The sequence below is a fragment of the Thamnophis elegans genome, chromosome 5, assembly GCF_009769535.1.
Source record: "Thamnophis elegans isolate rThaEle1 chromosome 5, rThaEle1.pri, whole genome shotgun sequence".
NCBI classification, from domain to species: Eukaryota; Metazoa; Chordata; class Lepidosauria; order Squamata; family Colubridae; genus Thamnophis; species Thamnophis elegans.
In genome coordinates, this window is record NC_045545.1 from 48,108,808 (window position 1) to 48,120,607 (window position 11,800).

Here is an 11,800-nt window from a genome sequence, read left to right on the forward strand (position 1 = left end):
TTGATGTACCCTATGCCATGATCTGATCTGATCTCTCTACATAAATTCCTACAAAAAGCATTAAAATGTGATAGAGCTATATTCTTAGCAGAAGCCATTGCTACTGTCATGCTTAAGAAGATTGCCAACTGATTATTCATCATCAGAGTCAATGGAAGAGCTGCAGCCATGTTTACCTGATGTCGTTTCTTGAGATGATCTGCGCCTTTCTCCTGTTCTTCTCCTGTCTGCTGAGTTGCTGCCATTCCATGAGGCCATGTTGGTATGTGCTTTGGTAAAACCGAATTAATCTGAAAAAGACAGACAAAATAGTCCTTATAAATGTTCCAGGATCACAAGCCCAACTTTCGCTTTCATCACTCAAATGTCTGCCTCACTTTCTCAGAAAAGCAATCCTTGCCCCCAAACATTGATCCTTAACTTCCTTAATTTAATTTTTGACACACTCATTTCAATTGTTCTCATAGATATACAGCAAAACAGCCTCTGAAAAGCAGACTGGAAATAAGAGCTGCTTAAAAAAACTTACAATGGTTTAAATTGATTTATTCATTTAGAAAATGTATATTTCCTCTTACTCGCACATGGCGATTCAAGGCAGCTTACAAGGATATAAAAACACAATATAAAAGAAATAAAAATAATAAAAGGAAAAATAATAAAATAATAATTGCTGAGACAGTGTTGGACATCTACAGACAGATAACATATACCTATATATGCAATACTCATGCCTTCAATTCTGAGATTGGCAAATTGATATCATAAATATGTCAATATCTGATGAAGTTGCACAGCAATAAGAGAAACATTTATAAATAAAATTTAAGTATAAAGTAATGATTTAGTCACATACTTGTACATTAGGATTTGTATAAAACATAAGACTTATTATTAAAATGTAATATTTCCAAGTCCTAACCAAGAACCTAAGAATTATTATAGTGTCTTTAAAAAGAGGTTATTCCATGCAGGGTGTTGTTTTTGTAAAATTAGAGTGTTCAGGTCTGATAAACTCAATAATTCTAGATATCGAGGAAGTATTTTATCTCTCTGATGGTTCCAATTATGCTTGGTGTAAAACAAAAAATTTCTTTTCCTATAAGTGCTTATTATTAAATTAAACATAGTACGATTCTTAGTTTTCTTGGCCTCTAAAGAATAGATGAGCCATGGTCCCAATTCTGATACCTGCTTTCTCCCAACTCCAGCTTAATGTATTGTTGTTAGTTGTGAAGTCGTGTCCAACCCATCGTGACCTGATGGACAACGTTCTTCCAGGCCTTCCTGTCCTCTACCATCCTCTGGAGTCCATTTAAGCTCACCCCTACTGCTTTGGTGACTCCATCCTGCCATCCTCCTCCGGGTTCCGTCTACCAGCCAATGCCATCTGGCTACCACCCAGGGGAGGGCCTTCTCTGTTGCAGCTCCGGCCCTTTGGAATAAACTCCCCGCGGAGATTCAGACCCTCACCCCTCTCCAGGCCTTCCGGAAAGCCGTTAAAACCTGGCTGTGCCGGCAGGCCTGGGGTTGATGAGTTCCCCTCCCCTCTCGACCTGTATGGCTGTATGACTCTTGTGTATTTTAATTACGTGCATTGTGTTTGTATCCCCTTTCCCCTTTTGAGTTGTTCGCCGCCCTGAGTCCCTCCCGGAGAAGGGCGGCATACAAATAAATTAAATCTTAATCTTAATCTCACCTCATTCTGTCTTCTCCTTCTTTTTTTGCCCTCAATCTTTCCCAGCATTAGACTCTTCTCCAGTGAGTCCTTCCTTCTCATTAGATGGCCAAAGTATTTGACCAGCTTAAATTAGAGATGTTTATATCTGAGATGGCATGAAACCACTCATTTTTAGCCTTTCTTTCAGCAATTCCGGACTGCTTTTTAAAAGTAATGGCCATTTTGACAGAATGAGAAGTTTGGGAGTGATTTGCTTATGTGCTCAAACCCATGTAGATCTACTCAAGGTAATATGCAGCTGAAGTAAAGGTTGATATGACTAAGCAGAGAATCTGGTGCTGCTCTGAAGGGCTGGCTGACAGGCTGGTAAACAGCTACTATTGAAAGAGGAGGGAAAGAAAATGATGATATTCTGGAAGAGTATGATATACTCACTCATTCGGTGGGTATACAAGGTAATGGTTGGCTTGGTGCCCTGCTTATTTATTTCTGATTAATGCAGCCCAACAGTTCTAATCCCCTTCACAATCCCATAAATCTGCCCTGAAAAAAATCCACTTTACAATCTAATGAGACTCAAGGCCCAATTTCTGACTCTTTCAGTTAAATACAGATGTTGTTAATTATTTTGGAGAGCCCCTTCTCTTGCTTATGTAAGGAATTATGAGGTTTAGATTTATCAGCTTCCGTGTCTTCCTAGGTCAACTTCTGTTTTCACTATTGTTTGTCATATGCAATGGTTCCAAGAAATCACCTTAGGCATAATTTTGATAAAGAAAGGGTTTCATGACAGAAGGAAGTTGTTGCTCTTTGCATGCAGCTACTGTAGGAGTTGGAAAGTCAGAAGAGGCAAAGGTCTGTTTTATAGTTAGCACTAAGGACCTATATGACTTGGACAAACTGATAAGCAATTGCTTATTTCTGGCTTTGCTTACTGATGCATCTATTTACTTGGGACTCATTCTGGTTCCTCTTTCATTTCTTCTGCAAAAGAAAACTACTAGCATTGTGATGAATTAACTCTTTTCTAGTTGGAAGGAAAGAGAAGAGGTTGACCAGGAGTGAGGTGAACAAAGGCAACCTGTGTATCCTTGGGAGATGTGAAAGAACAAGTTAGGGATAAATTGTCATGGAGAGCATCTACACATGTATCTATGTGATGCCTGGGACTCAAAATGACAATACATCAGTCAATCAGTTGTCGGAGGGCATGAATTTGCTTGTACCTTCATAGGTTTATTTTACAATTCTAACATGCATGATGAAAATATTTTTTAAACTTTTTCTATTTTAAACAGACTGTACCAAAAGAAAGCTAGAAAAAATACAACTCCAGACAAACTAAGAAACAGAAAAGAAAAAAACATTCCTTATAAGTATTTATAATAATAAATATATTGCTATTACAAAATAGATCTATCATAATAACAAATATTGCAGCATCTTCTGATTAGTAAAATATACTGCCTTTTTCAAACTAGATAGATCATGTATTTGATAAACACTGCTTAGCATTTTAAGTATCACATTTCCAATTTCTCATCATGAGTCTTCTAGCTCCCCCATTTGATATACCCACAATTCCTGATGTACAGATTCCAACATTTTGGTAAATAGTTCAACCTCATATTAACATCCTTAACGTTTAGAGAGTTTCCTATAAATTTGCTTATACATATTAACACACTATTCCAAAAAAGATATCAGTTTATCCCATGACCATATCATCTGGGTCGGTGAATCCTCACACATTTTATCCTGCACTTCTAAAATAGAAAATCTGATGTCCATCTTTTAAAATATATTCTTTGGAGAGTCCAATACACCCTAAATACATTTTAATGATCTATAACAATCCATGTTAACAATCAAATTATTGATGAAAGAATTTGATACTTGGAGGCATGGAAGATTTTAATATATCCTGTGTGGATTGCTTAATACAATGTTAAGTCCCCAGGGATCCTTTACAGTAAAAGACAGGTTGACGTTAAGGTTCTTTGTGCTGCATAATCACCTAAATAGTCTTGTGGTTGCTATAATGTCATCTGGTTGTTGAGATGGTGGGTCTAGCTTTTAGATGATATCCAGGGAGTCTTGCCTTTTCCATAGGCATGTGAATATGATAAAATATCAATGCCTCTGTAAGAGTAGGGAAAAATCTAATGATTCATTTCCTTCTAATATGCCTTATTGTTAAAGGAGGTGGTAGTCTTCAAATTCTGAGATAATGTGACCCTCTAATATGATAAATCATATATGGTTGTATGGGAACTCCCCTCCCCATGAATAAAAGGCATTATTTCATTGGGCTAGGGTTTGGCAAGAGATATACTACATACAGTTTTCTAAGGAGATTCTCAGTCATCCAGGTCAGGGTTGTCCCAAAGGTGCTTTGTTCAAACTTTCCTTGTTTTTCCTCAAGGAAAAATAGTAATAGAATTGTACAATTTTATAAAGGAAAACAATGATTCTCGCTAACACGTATGTTTCTGCAGACATTCCAAAAACAACAGATATATTACAACACTAACACATTCACAGAGATGCTGGGGCCATGTACTTAGTTTTAAGACATCTAGTGGATTGCCAATATGTGGCAATAGTTTGCCACATGATCAACCAATATCAAGTATTATTACAGTATGCAGAAATGAGAGACTGGTCCATCTCAATGGGGTCAATCCATTTCTATCCACAAATATATTAGGTTTCAATAAAATCAAATTACAAAAACCTTACCAACTTTTTTTTGAACAGAACAGATTTCAATGCCTGAATGTAAACATTTTCTAAATCAAATAAACACGACAGTATACAAATATTCCTTTCAGATTGTCATGCTGTTATTTAAGGATCTTGACACACAGAAGACTTGCACCTCTACTAAGAAATGTAAGCAGGTGGACAACTGATTAGTATCACTCATGATCCAAGCCTGAATCCCATGCCTGAAGCATATTGTAATCCCTTCTTTAAGTTGCTTGGGACTCTGGTCAACAACTACAGTTTGAGAAACTCTGTGTAAAGAAATAACTAATATCTGCAATGGGATTTTAAATTCTAAGTAAATAAGGGTTTAGTCTTAAGCCAGAACATTTTCTTCCCCTTACTTGAATAAATTTCTGAGTCCTTGAAATGTCACAATCCGTATTTTTGTTCAGAATAATTCACAGATGGATAAATGGGAAAAGACATATATTATCTTCTATGAGGGCACTCAGTAATAAATTACTGGCAGTAATGAAATAATCTGCTGAGTCTATTTTATACTTACATGACAAAATTCTTTGCCACACATAGAAAAGAATAGGAAACATCATGAGAATTAGCCCACTTACATTATGTCTAGCACCGTGTGTGTGTGTGTGTGTGTGTGTGTGTATAAAACATTTTTTCAAATGTTATTCCTATTTCATTATTTATTTGGTAGAAAGATGTCATTGCATGTTGGCAGCTAATTTTGTGCAATGATACAATTGTACAAAATCACCATGGAGACTCCAATGAGTCCTTCATACATCACTGAAATGAAAAACTAAAGCCATTAATAATGGCAACTGATAAATTACCACTGCATCAAGTTATGTCAGTGAGACCAATGTTGCCAAGGAATTTCACAGAATTCTAGATCTGTAAGTTTCCTGAAAGGTTTTATTTAAAATAATATTGGGTTGCACTGGGAAGGTAATTTGTGTAGCATGATTTACTACATTATGCCAGGGCCGAGTATGCCCATTTTTCCTCTACTGATTGTTTACTAGATAATTCATTTACAGATACATAATTCACTTGGCTGTTCCTTTTTCTCTTTATTTGCACAGAGTTGCTATTGGGGGAAAAACTGTCAATCCTGGATAATATAGCTTGTTCTCTGAAGGCAATGGTAAGTGAATGTAATATAAAATGTATTATTTTCTTCACAGCCCCTGCCCATTCAAAAATTCTGGTTGATGGAAACCCTGATGAGCCCTCTTTGTCTTATGAAGAGGTTATTTCCCACACTCTGGTTGTTATTTCCCCTCAACCACTATTGTTTCCCCCACCCCCAAGACTGAATTAATGTTAGAACTTGAGTATGCTGGAAAGGCACAAACCAAAGATATAATTTGTGCCTAGTCTACCACGCATATGGCAAACTAAATGAACACAATATTTGAAATTATTGCTAATGAACTGCTTTAAAAAATCTTAAGATTTTAAAGGAAAAAAAATAATATAATCAGTATATGCTTTGATACTGCTTGGGCATAGATATAATAACCCTGATGTGTTTATACAGAAAGTGAATATTTCAATACTTTAGATGACATAAGAACATCATCTAGTCCAGCATTCTAACTAACATAGTGGCCACTTAGTTTCCAATTGGGAAACTTGCAAGTCTGGACTAGAGTGTGGTATCTTCTTTTATTGGTTCCCAGCAAACAGCATTTAAGGCATGGTGCTGATGACTGGGGGAGGGGGGGGGACAATAGATTTTCAAAGGAGTACCATATTTTTCAGAGTATAAGGTAATTTTTGGGGAGGAAAATAAGAAACAAAAACATTCTGCCTCTGCCTACCCGCATCGATCGGTATTCATCAGGTTAGCGTCCTTCGCAAACAGCCTGGTCAGCTTCAGCACATTAACCTGATTTAGCACGAGCAGCTGATTGGTGGGTTGATCGACCTCCCAGAATACCTCCAATCAGCTGTTCCCAGAGGTGAACTTTAGTAACAGGTTCGCTGGTTGTGAGTGCACGCAGACATGCACTCACTACGGTACTCGTTGGGGCAGATACGCAAAAATGCAACTGATAGTTGCAGGGCGCTCCAGTGAGTACAGCAGGCAAAGCGTGGAACCGGTCGGACAAGGCAGCAGTTGTTCTGGGTTGCCATTTTGGCCTCTGCGCCTTGCTTTTTCACTCTCCGAAAGCTCCACTTGAGAGGCTGAGTTTGTAGCCTCCAAAAGTTCCATTTGAGAGGACATGTGGAGGCCGAAGAGTGGGGGCCAGTGGGTGGGTGGGGCTACATTCAGTGTATAAGACGCACCCAAATTTTCACCCTCTTTTAGGGGGGCAAAATTGTGCATTGTACTCCAAAAAATATGGTACTTTGAAAATCAAAGACCTACTCTATAGACGAAATACTGTAACAGAGAAGGCATATTTATAACAGAATGGGACAACTCCCCACAACCAACTCACCAAGCTGCAGAACAACTCACCGTGGGACAATTAGATAATTCAAATTAATAATTTTTAATATATATTTACATTTTTGTCATTCACATTTCATTCTGCATCCTTTATTTAATTATTCTATTCCACCATTTTTTTGATATTAGTATAGCACTTGTTCTGCTGGGACTTGGTCGCGGCAAGTTGGTGAGGCGAACTGCCCATGGTGAGTTGGCTGTAGCGAATGGTCATAGATCCTGTTTACAAGACGTCACCTGAGAACATTGATTAATTGATTAATGGATGGGACATGAAATATGTATGCTCTATCAGACTTTGAGAAATAGACAGAAATGAGGGGATAGAAGTGATCCCTCAGACCAACTCTCTACCTTCATTTAATGACAAGCAACCATCAAAATTCCTACCCACTAACAGCCAAATCCTCTATGAACCTGTCCAGTCCTCTTTTAAAACCATCCAAATTGGCTATTGTTACCACTAGACTCTTTGTCAACTTTTCTTCCCAGATAGGCTCACATACCCAGTCTATTGTTGCTCATTTTTGGACATAGAATTTACCCTTGGTAGAGAGGCAAATAAGATTCTTCTCCAATTTCTAATTAAAGTTATAATTTGCAAGAGGAAGACAAAAGCTGCTTTAAGTTTAATATCCTTTTGTGTTTTCAATCTGATCCCTTTTCTCTGTCAATGAAGGGAAGAGCTGGATGAAGAACCACAAAAATGATTTGGAAAAAGTGCTTAAGGGATCATGGGAACACCACCTCTCTCTCCTATTCAAAAGCCAGAATACATTTCTTCAAGATTTCCCCCCATTCAAATAAATGCAACTTGGAAAGGAGTATCATCTTCAGGATTGTGTGGAAGCTTGAAAAATGTTGGTCAGCTTTAATGAAGCACCTATAATACTCAGAACTGTTTCCAATAAAAAGACATCCCAAGCATATTATGGTACCTTATTCTTTTCTTCCTTCAATTCCCTGCTATAGCTCCCATATTCCATTGTAATACAACAAAAGACAAGCTGTTTTCAATCACCACTTTTTGTTTCACTGCTTTCTCTTGCAGTCATTTTCCTCCCATTCCCTTTTAATTTTCCTGGTACAGTTTTACACAGGACAGCAATCCGTCCTGCTGCTAGAGAACTAGGTTCAACAATAACCATAACTGCCAAGCACAAAGGAAATGATGCATCACCAAGTCTATGAACACAATTAGCAAATTAATACAGGAAATCCTTGACTTACAACCACAATTGAGCCCAAAATTTCTGTTGTTAAGTGAGACATTTGTTAAGTGAATTTCCTCCCATTTTATAACTTTGCTTGCTCAACAGGCCATTTCTGGCCTCCAAAGGACCACTGGGGATGCAGGGAAGGCCATTTTCACCCTCCCCAAGCTCCTAGAAAGCCTCTGGAGCCTGGGGACGGCGAAAAACAGGTCCACCATGCCATCGCACGCCAAAGGTAGGGGGAGAGCGGGGGGTTGCGCACATGCGCAGGGGGGGTGTTGCATGCATGCACAGGGAGGAAGGGAACATTATGGATTATAATGTGCCCTTCCTTATGGATGTGGGCATGCAGGGACACACCCCCTGCCTTGCCACTTTTGGCACGTGATGGCAAAAGGGTTAGCCATCACCGCTCTATCATGTTCCTCATATGCAGTTGCCAACCTTGTGAATAATCTTTGCTTATTTTTACAGCTCTTAGTAGTTATGGGCAGTGATAATCTCAGTGCAAATAATACAAGATTCCCCTTGCTTTCTTAGAGTAAACAATCCATTGGGCCTGCCCCACAAAAAAGAATTTAAGAGGCTTCCGTGTTAACTTCTTGTGCTGCATTTCTCTCACCTTTTATCACAGTAAATCATTTATCACACATCACACTTGGTTAGCCTGTAAGGCTACAGAGAACATAAGCTTGACCTAACATGGAGCCAGGTTCTTAAGAAGCCCTATTTGAACTTTATTGTCTCAAACATAATGGCTATTTTGTTAAACAAATTATTCCAGTTGTTACTGGCCCAAATGCCACCATGTGCTTGGAAAATGTGTCTCTAAACAACTTAATACATTTGTTTAACCATGATTAATTAAATAAGCAACAGCTGACTGAGTTTATATACCCCATTCTTTTTACCACATGGTTTAATTTTGGCTTAGCGTGTTTTGTGAACTCATCCAGATTCTCTCAAATCGTGAAATATACAGGAGCTAAAAAGTATTAAACAGAAAAGTCATTTTGATAATTCATTCAACTGGCATCTAAATTTGGGGGGGGTTCTATTTGTTTCTTTATTCTCTTTCACAGTAAATAGCAAAACTAGGCTAGGATTGGTTCTTACTTTGATATAAGGCCATCAAGGAATACCAAGGCACAAGAGTGGTCTTGAAAGCCCCCCTCCCCCCCAAAACCTCAGAAGGTACTAAGGGCAAACCACTTCCCTACTGCTCTTAATAAATCTACACTGATAACAAAACACCAAGAATAAATCTCAACTTGAAGATCTGGAAAAAAAAACAATGTTAATTTACACCGGTATGGAATATTTATACCACATCATTCTTGTCATTTTGCACCTATTTGTTGCTTTTGTATATTGTTGCTTATTTAGAGAGAAAACAAGTATGAAAGTAATTCCTTGCTTTTTTTTTCTCCTTTATTTTGCCTTCCTGTTCCTCATCTATCCTCAAATTAAATTGGCAATTGAAAAGGAAGAGTTGTGACTAATAGATTGAACCTAATGATGTTTTTCTGATAATTATGAAAGTGAAAGTCAAATATCTCTGGGCTATCCAAATTAGAGTAGAAGCCACCTAAAGCCAGTCCTATACTATATACTTTTTTTGTCCTGAATAACTCATTGTATTCATATTTGCATAGGAGAAACAATTAAAATGATTAATTGTTAGGTAAAGGTGGTTCCGAAAAGCCTCATTTTCTTATATTATATTTATATGCCTTATATTTATAGTATTAACACAGTCAGATTTAATAATAGTTTAATCTTTAAAGGAACAATTATATAAACATATTTCTGAAATAATCCACCTTATAATGCCATTCTTAAACTGATGCAAATATTGCTGTAAAATATCTTGGTAACTTCCAGATATATGAACTTGAATTCCCTGAATAGTGGAATGGGTCTAGTGCTGACAATTCTGAGAGTTGGAAGTTCATAGATCTGGAAGTTGCCAAAGTTGGAAAACAATATTCTAAAGCTATATCATAAGTTAGATTTTGACCAAGCACAATTAAACTATCTACTAACCAACTCCATGCAAACTCATGAATTGGCAAAACACAATGCATCTTAAGTTAAAACCAAACTGGTTAGGTTCATGCAACCCAATAAGGTCCCCTCTCATAGGCTCCCTGTTGTGACAAATCGTTGTTGTTGTTGTTGTTGTTGTTGAAATTCAGGTGAAACAAATGTTAATTCTGGCAACAGAACACTTCATACTTGTGCTAACCCGACTTGCTGTGGCCGGTTAAAACGGAAGTTTTGAGTTAGGGATACCATTCTCAACGTTATCAGAGCAAGCCTTACACTTTCCGGGGCTCGTTTTAAACTGGGTTTTTGTTACTCCCGAGAAAAGTCAGCAAGTATTCCGTGCAGCCCTACATTATAGGGCACAAGAAGAGAGGAGCAAGTCAAAACAACCACCTATGAACATTTATAACGCACCTCGGAAAAATTACCACTGTTAATAGTACCATCGTTAAGAAAGGGAGGGGGGATGAACGTAGGTCCGTTAAGGAAAACACGGACACCCCTTGTAAATTTCATGCCCCAAGTTAAAAGCTTATTAATCCGGAGTAACTGCCACCCGTACTCCCAAACTTACAATATCTATCTTTCCACGGCGAGAGCAAGGTTTTATCCCCAGCGATGCACCGCGAAGCTCGGAGGAAAGAGGTGGATTGCCGCGTTCTGTTTTTCGGCGATCTCTCGCCTGGAGGCTCGTCCTTCTCCCCGGGTCCTCCTTGCTTGACCCTCCTGCTCCTCGGAAGCACCACTTAGGCCTGCGGCGCACTTTTGCTCAGCCGAGCAGGCGGCGCTTCAGGGCGCAAGCGTGGCCAGCATCAGAGCCTCGCATCCCCCGCTCCACCCACCACCCACAAGAAGCGATCCCCCAAAGAAATAGATGCGATATTTCTTCCCGCTTTCCTCGGGCCGGGAAGAGGCAGAAGATCGCAGTTTCTGCACGGCTCGGGCATCCCACGACGTCAGGATCCGCCTTCGCGCGGATTCCCCGCCTTTCCCGGCCGCGGTAACTCACCGCGCTCCTAGGGATCGGTGGCGGCGGCCGCGCCCTTTCCACCCAGCCGGCTTTTCCAGAAGAAAGTTGGCCCAGCTCTTGCACCGCTGTCGTTCTCCGCCGCCCGCGGTCTTGTGCTGCCGGCAAGAGAAAGCCAGACAGCCTTTGCTCCGAAAGGAAGGATGAAATCCAATAATAATAATCATCATAGATGCAAACCAGGTGAAAGCAACGGAACTTTATGCAGCGCCCTCTAGAGGAGGGGTCTCCAACCTTGGCAATTTTAAGACTTGTGGACTTCAATTCCCAGAGTGCCTCAGCCGACTATGCTGGCTGAGGAACTCTGGGAGTTGAAGTCCACAAGTCTTAAAGTTGCCAAGGTTGGAGACCCCTCCTCTAGAGGTCATGTGCTCCGTAGTTCCGTATGCTGTGCAGAAAAATCTGGGGTGGAGGGGTGGGAGGGAAATCGCTTCCTTTTTCCCTGCGGGAATGGGGATCGGAAGCCTGCGTTCGTATACGCAGGTCAGACTACTGGCAAGATACGATTATGGGAAGCGGAGAAAAAGGGTTTAAAAAATCCGAAAGGAAAACTTGCTAAGTCTATACTAAGTCTATACTTAAACTTGATTGCAGAAAATAGGACTTCAGTAACAGAGTGGTCAATGCCT

The 11,800-nt window shown here is 39.4% G+C and overlaps 1 protein-coding gene across 3 annotated transcripts in view; it reads right to left on the reverse strand.

Annotated features, from left to right (window-relative positions):
• The window catches only part of BAK1 (BCL2 antagonist/killer 1), a 32,197-nt gene extending 20,842 nt beyond the window's left edge, over positions 1 to 11,355 (reverse strand). Inside the window, exons 1-2 of one of the 3 annotated variants that reach the window (XM_032218342.1) lie at positions 11,154 to 11,355; positions 177 to 290 (exon numbers count right to left, since the gene is read on the reverse strand). In XM_032218342.1, the coding sequence (XP_032074233.1) occupies positions 177 to 258 (82 nt within the window). In that variant the 5' untranslated portion in view covers positions 259 to 290; positions 11,154 to 11,355. Of the gene's footprint in view, positions 1 to 176; positions 291 to 3,698; positions 3,987 to 10,718; positions 11,132 to 11,153 lie in introns of those variants that run through there. The other 2 variants (XM_032218341.1, XM_032218343.1) reach the window with 2 other exon arrangements.
• Between the last annotated feature and the right edge of the window lie 445 nt (positions 11,356 to 11,800).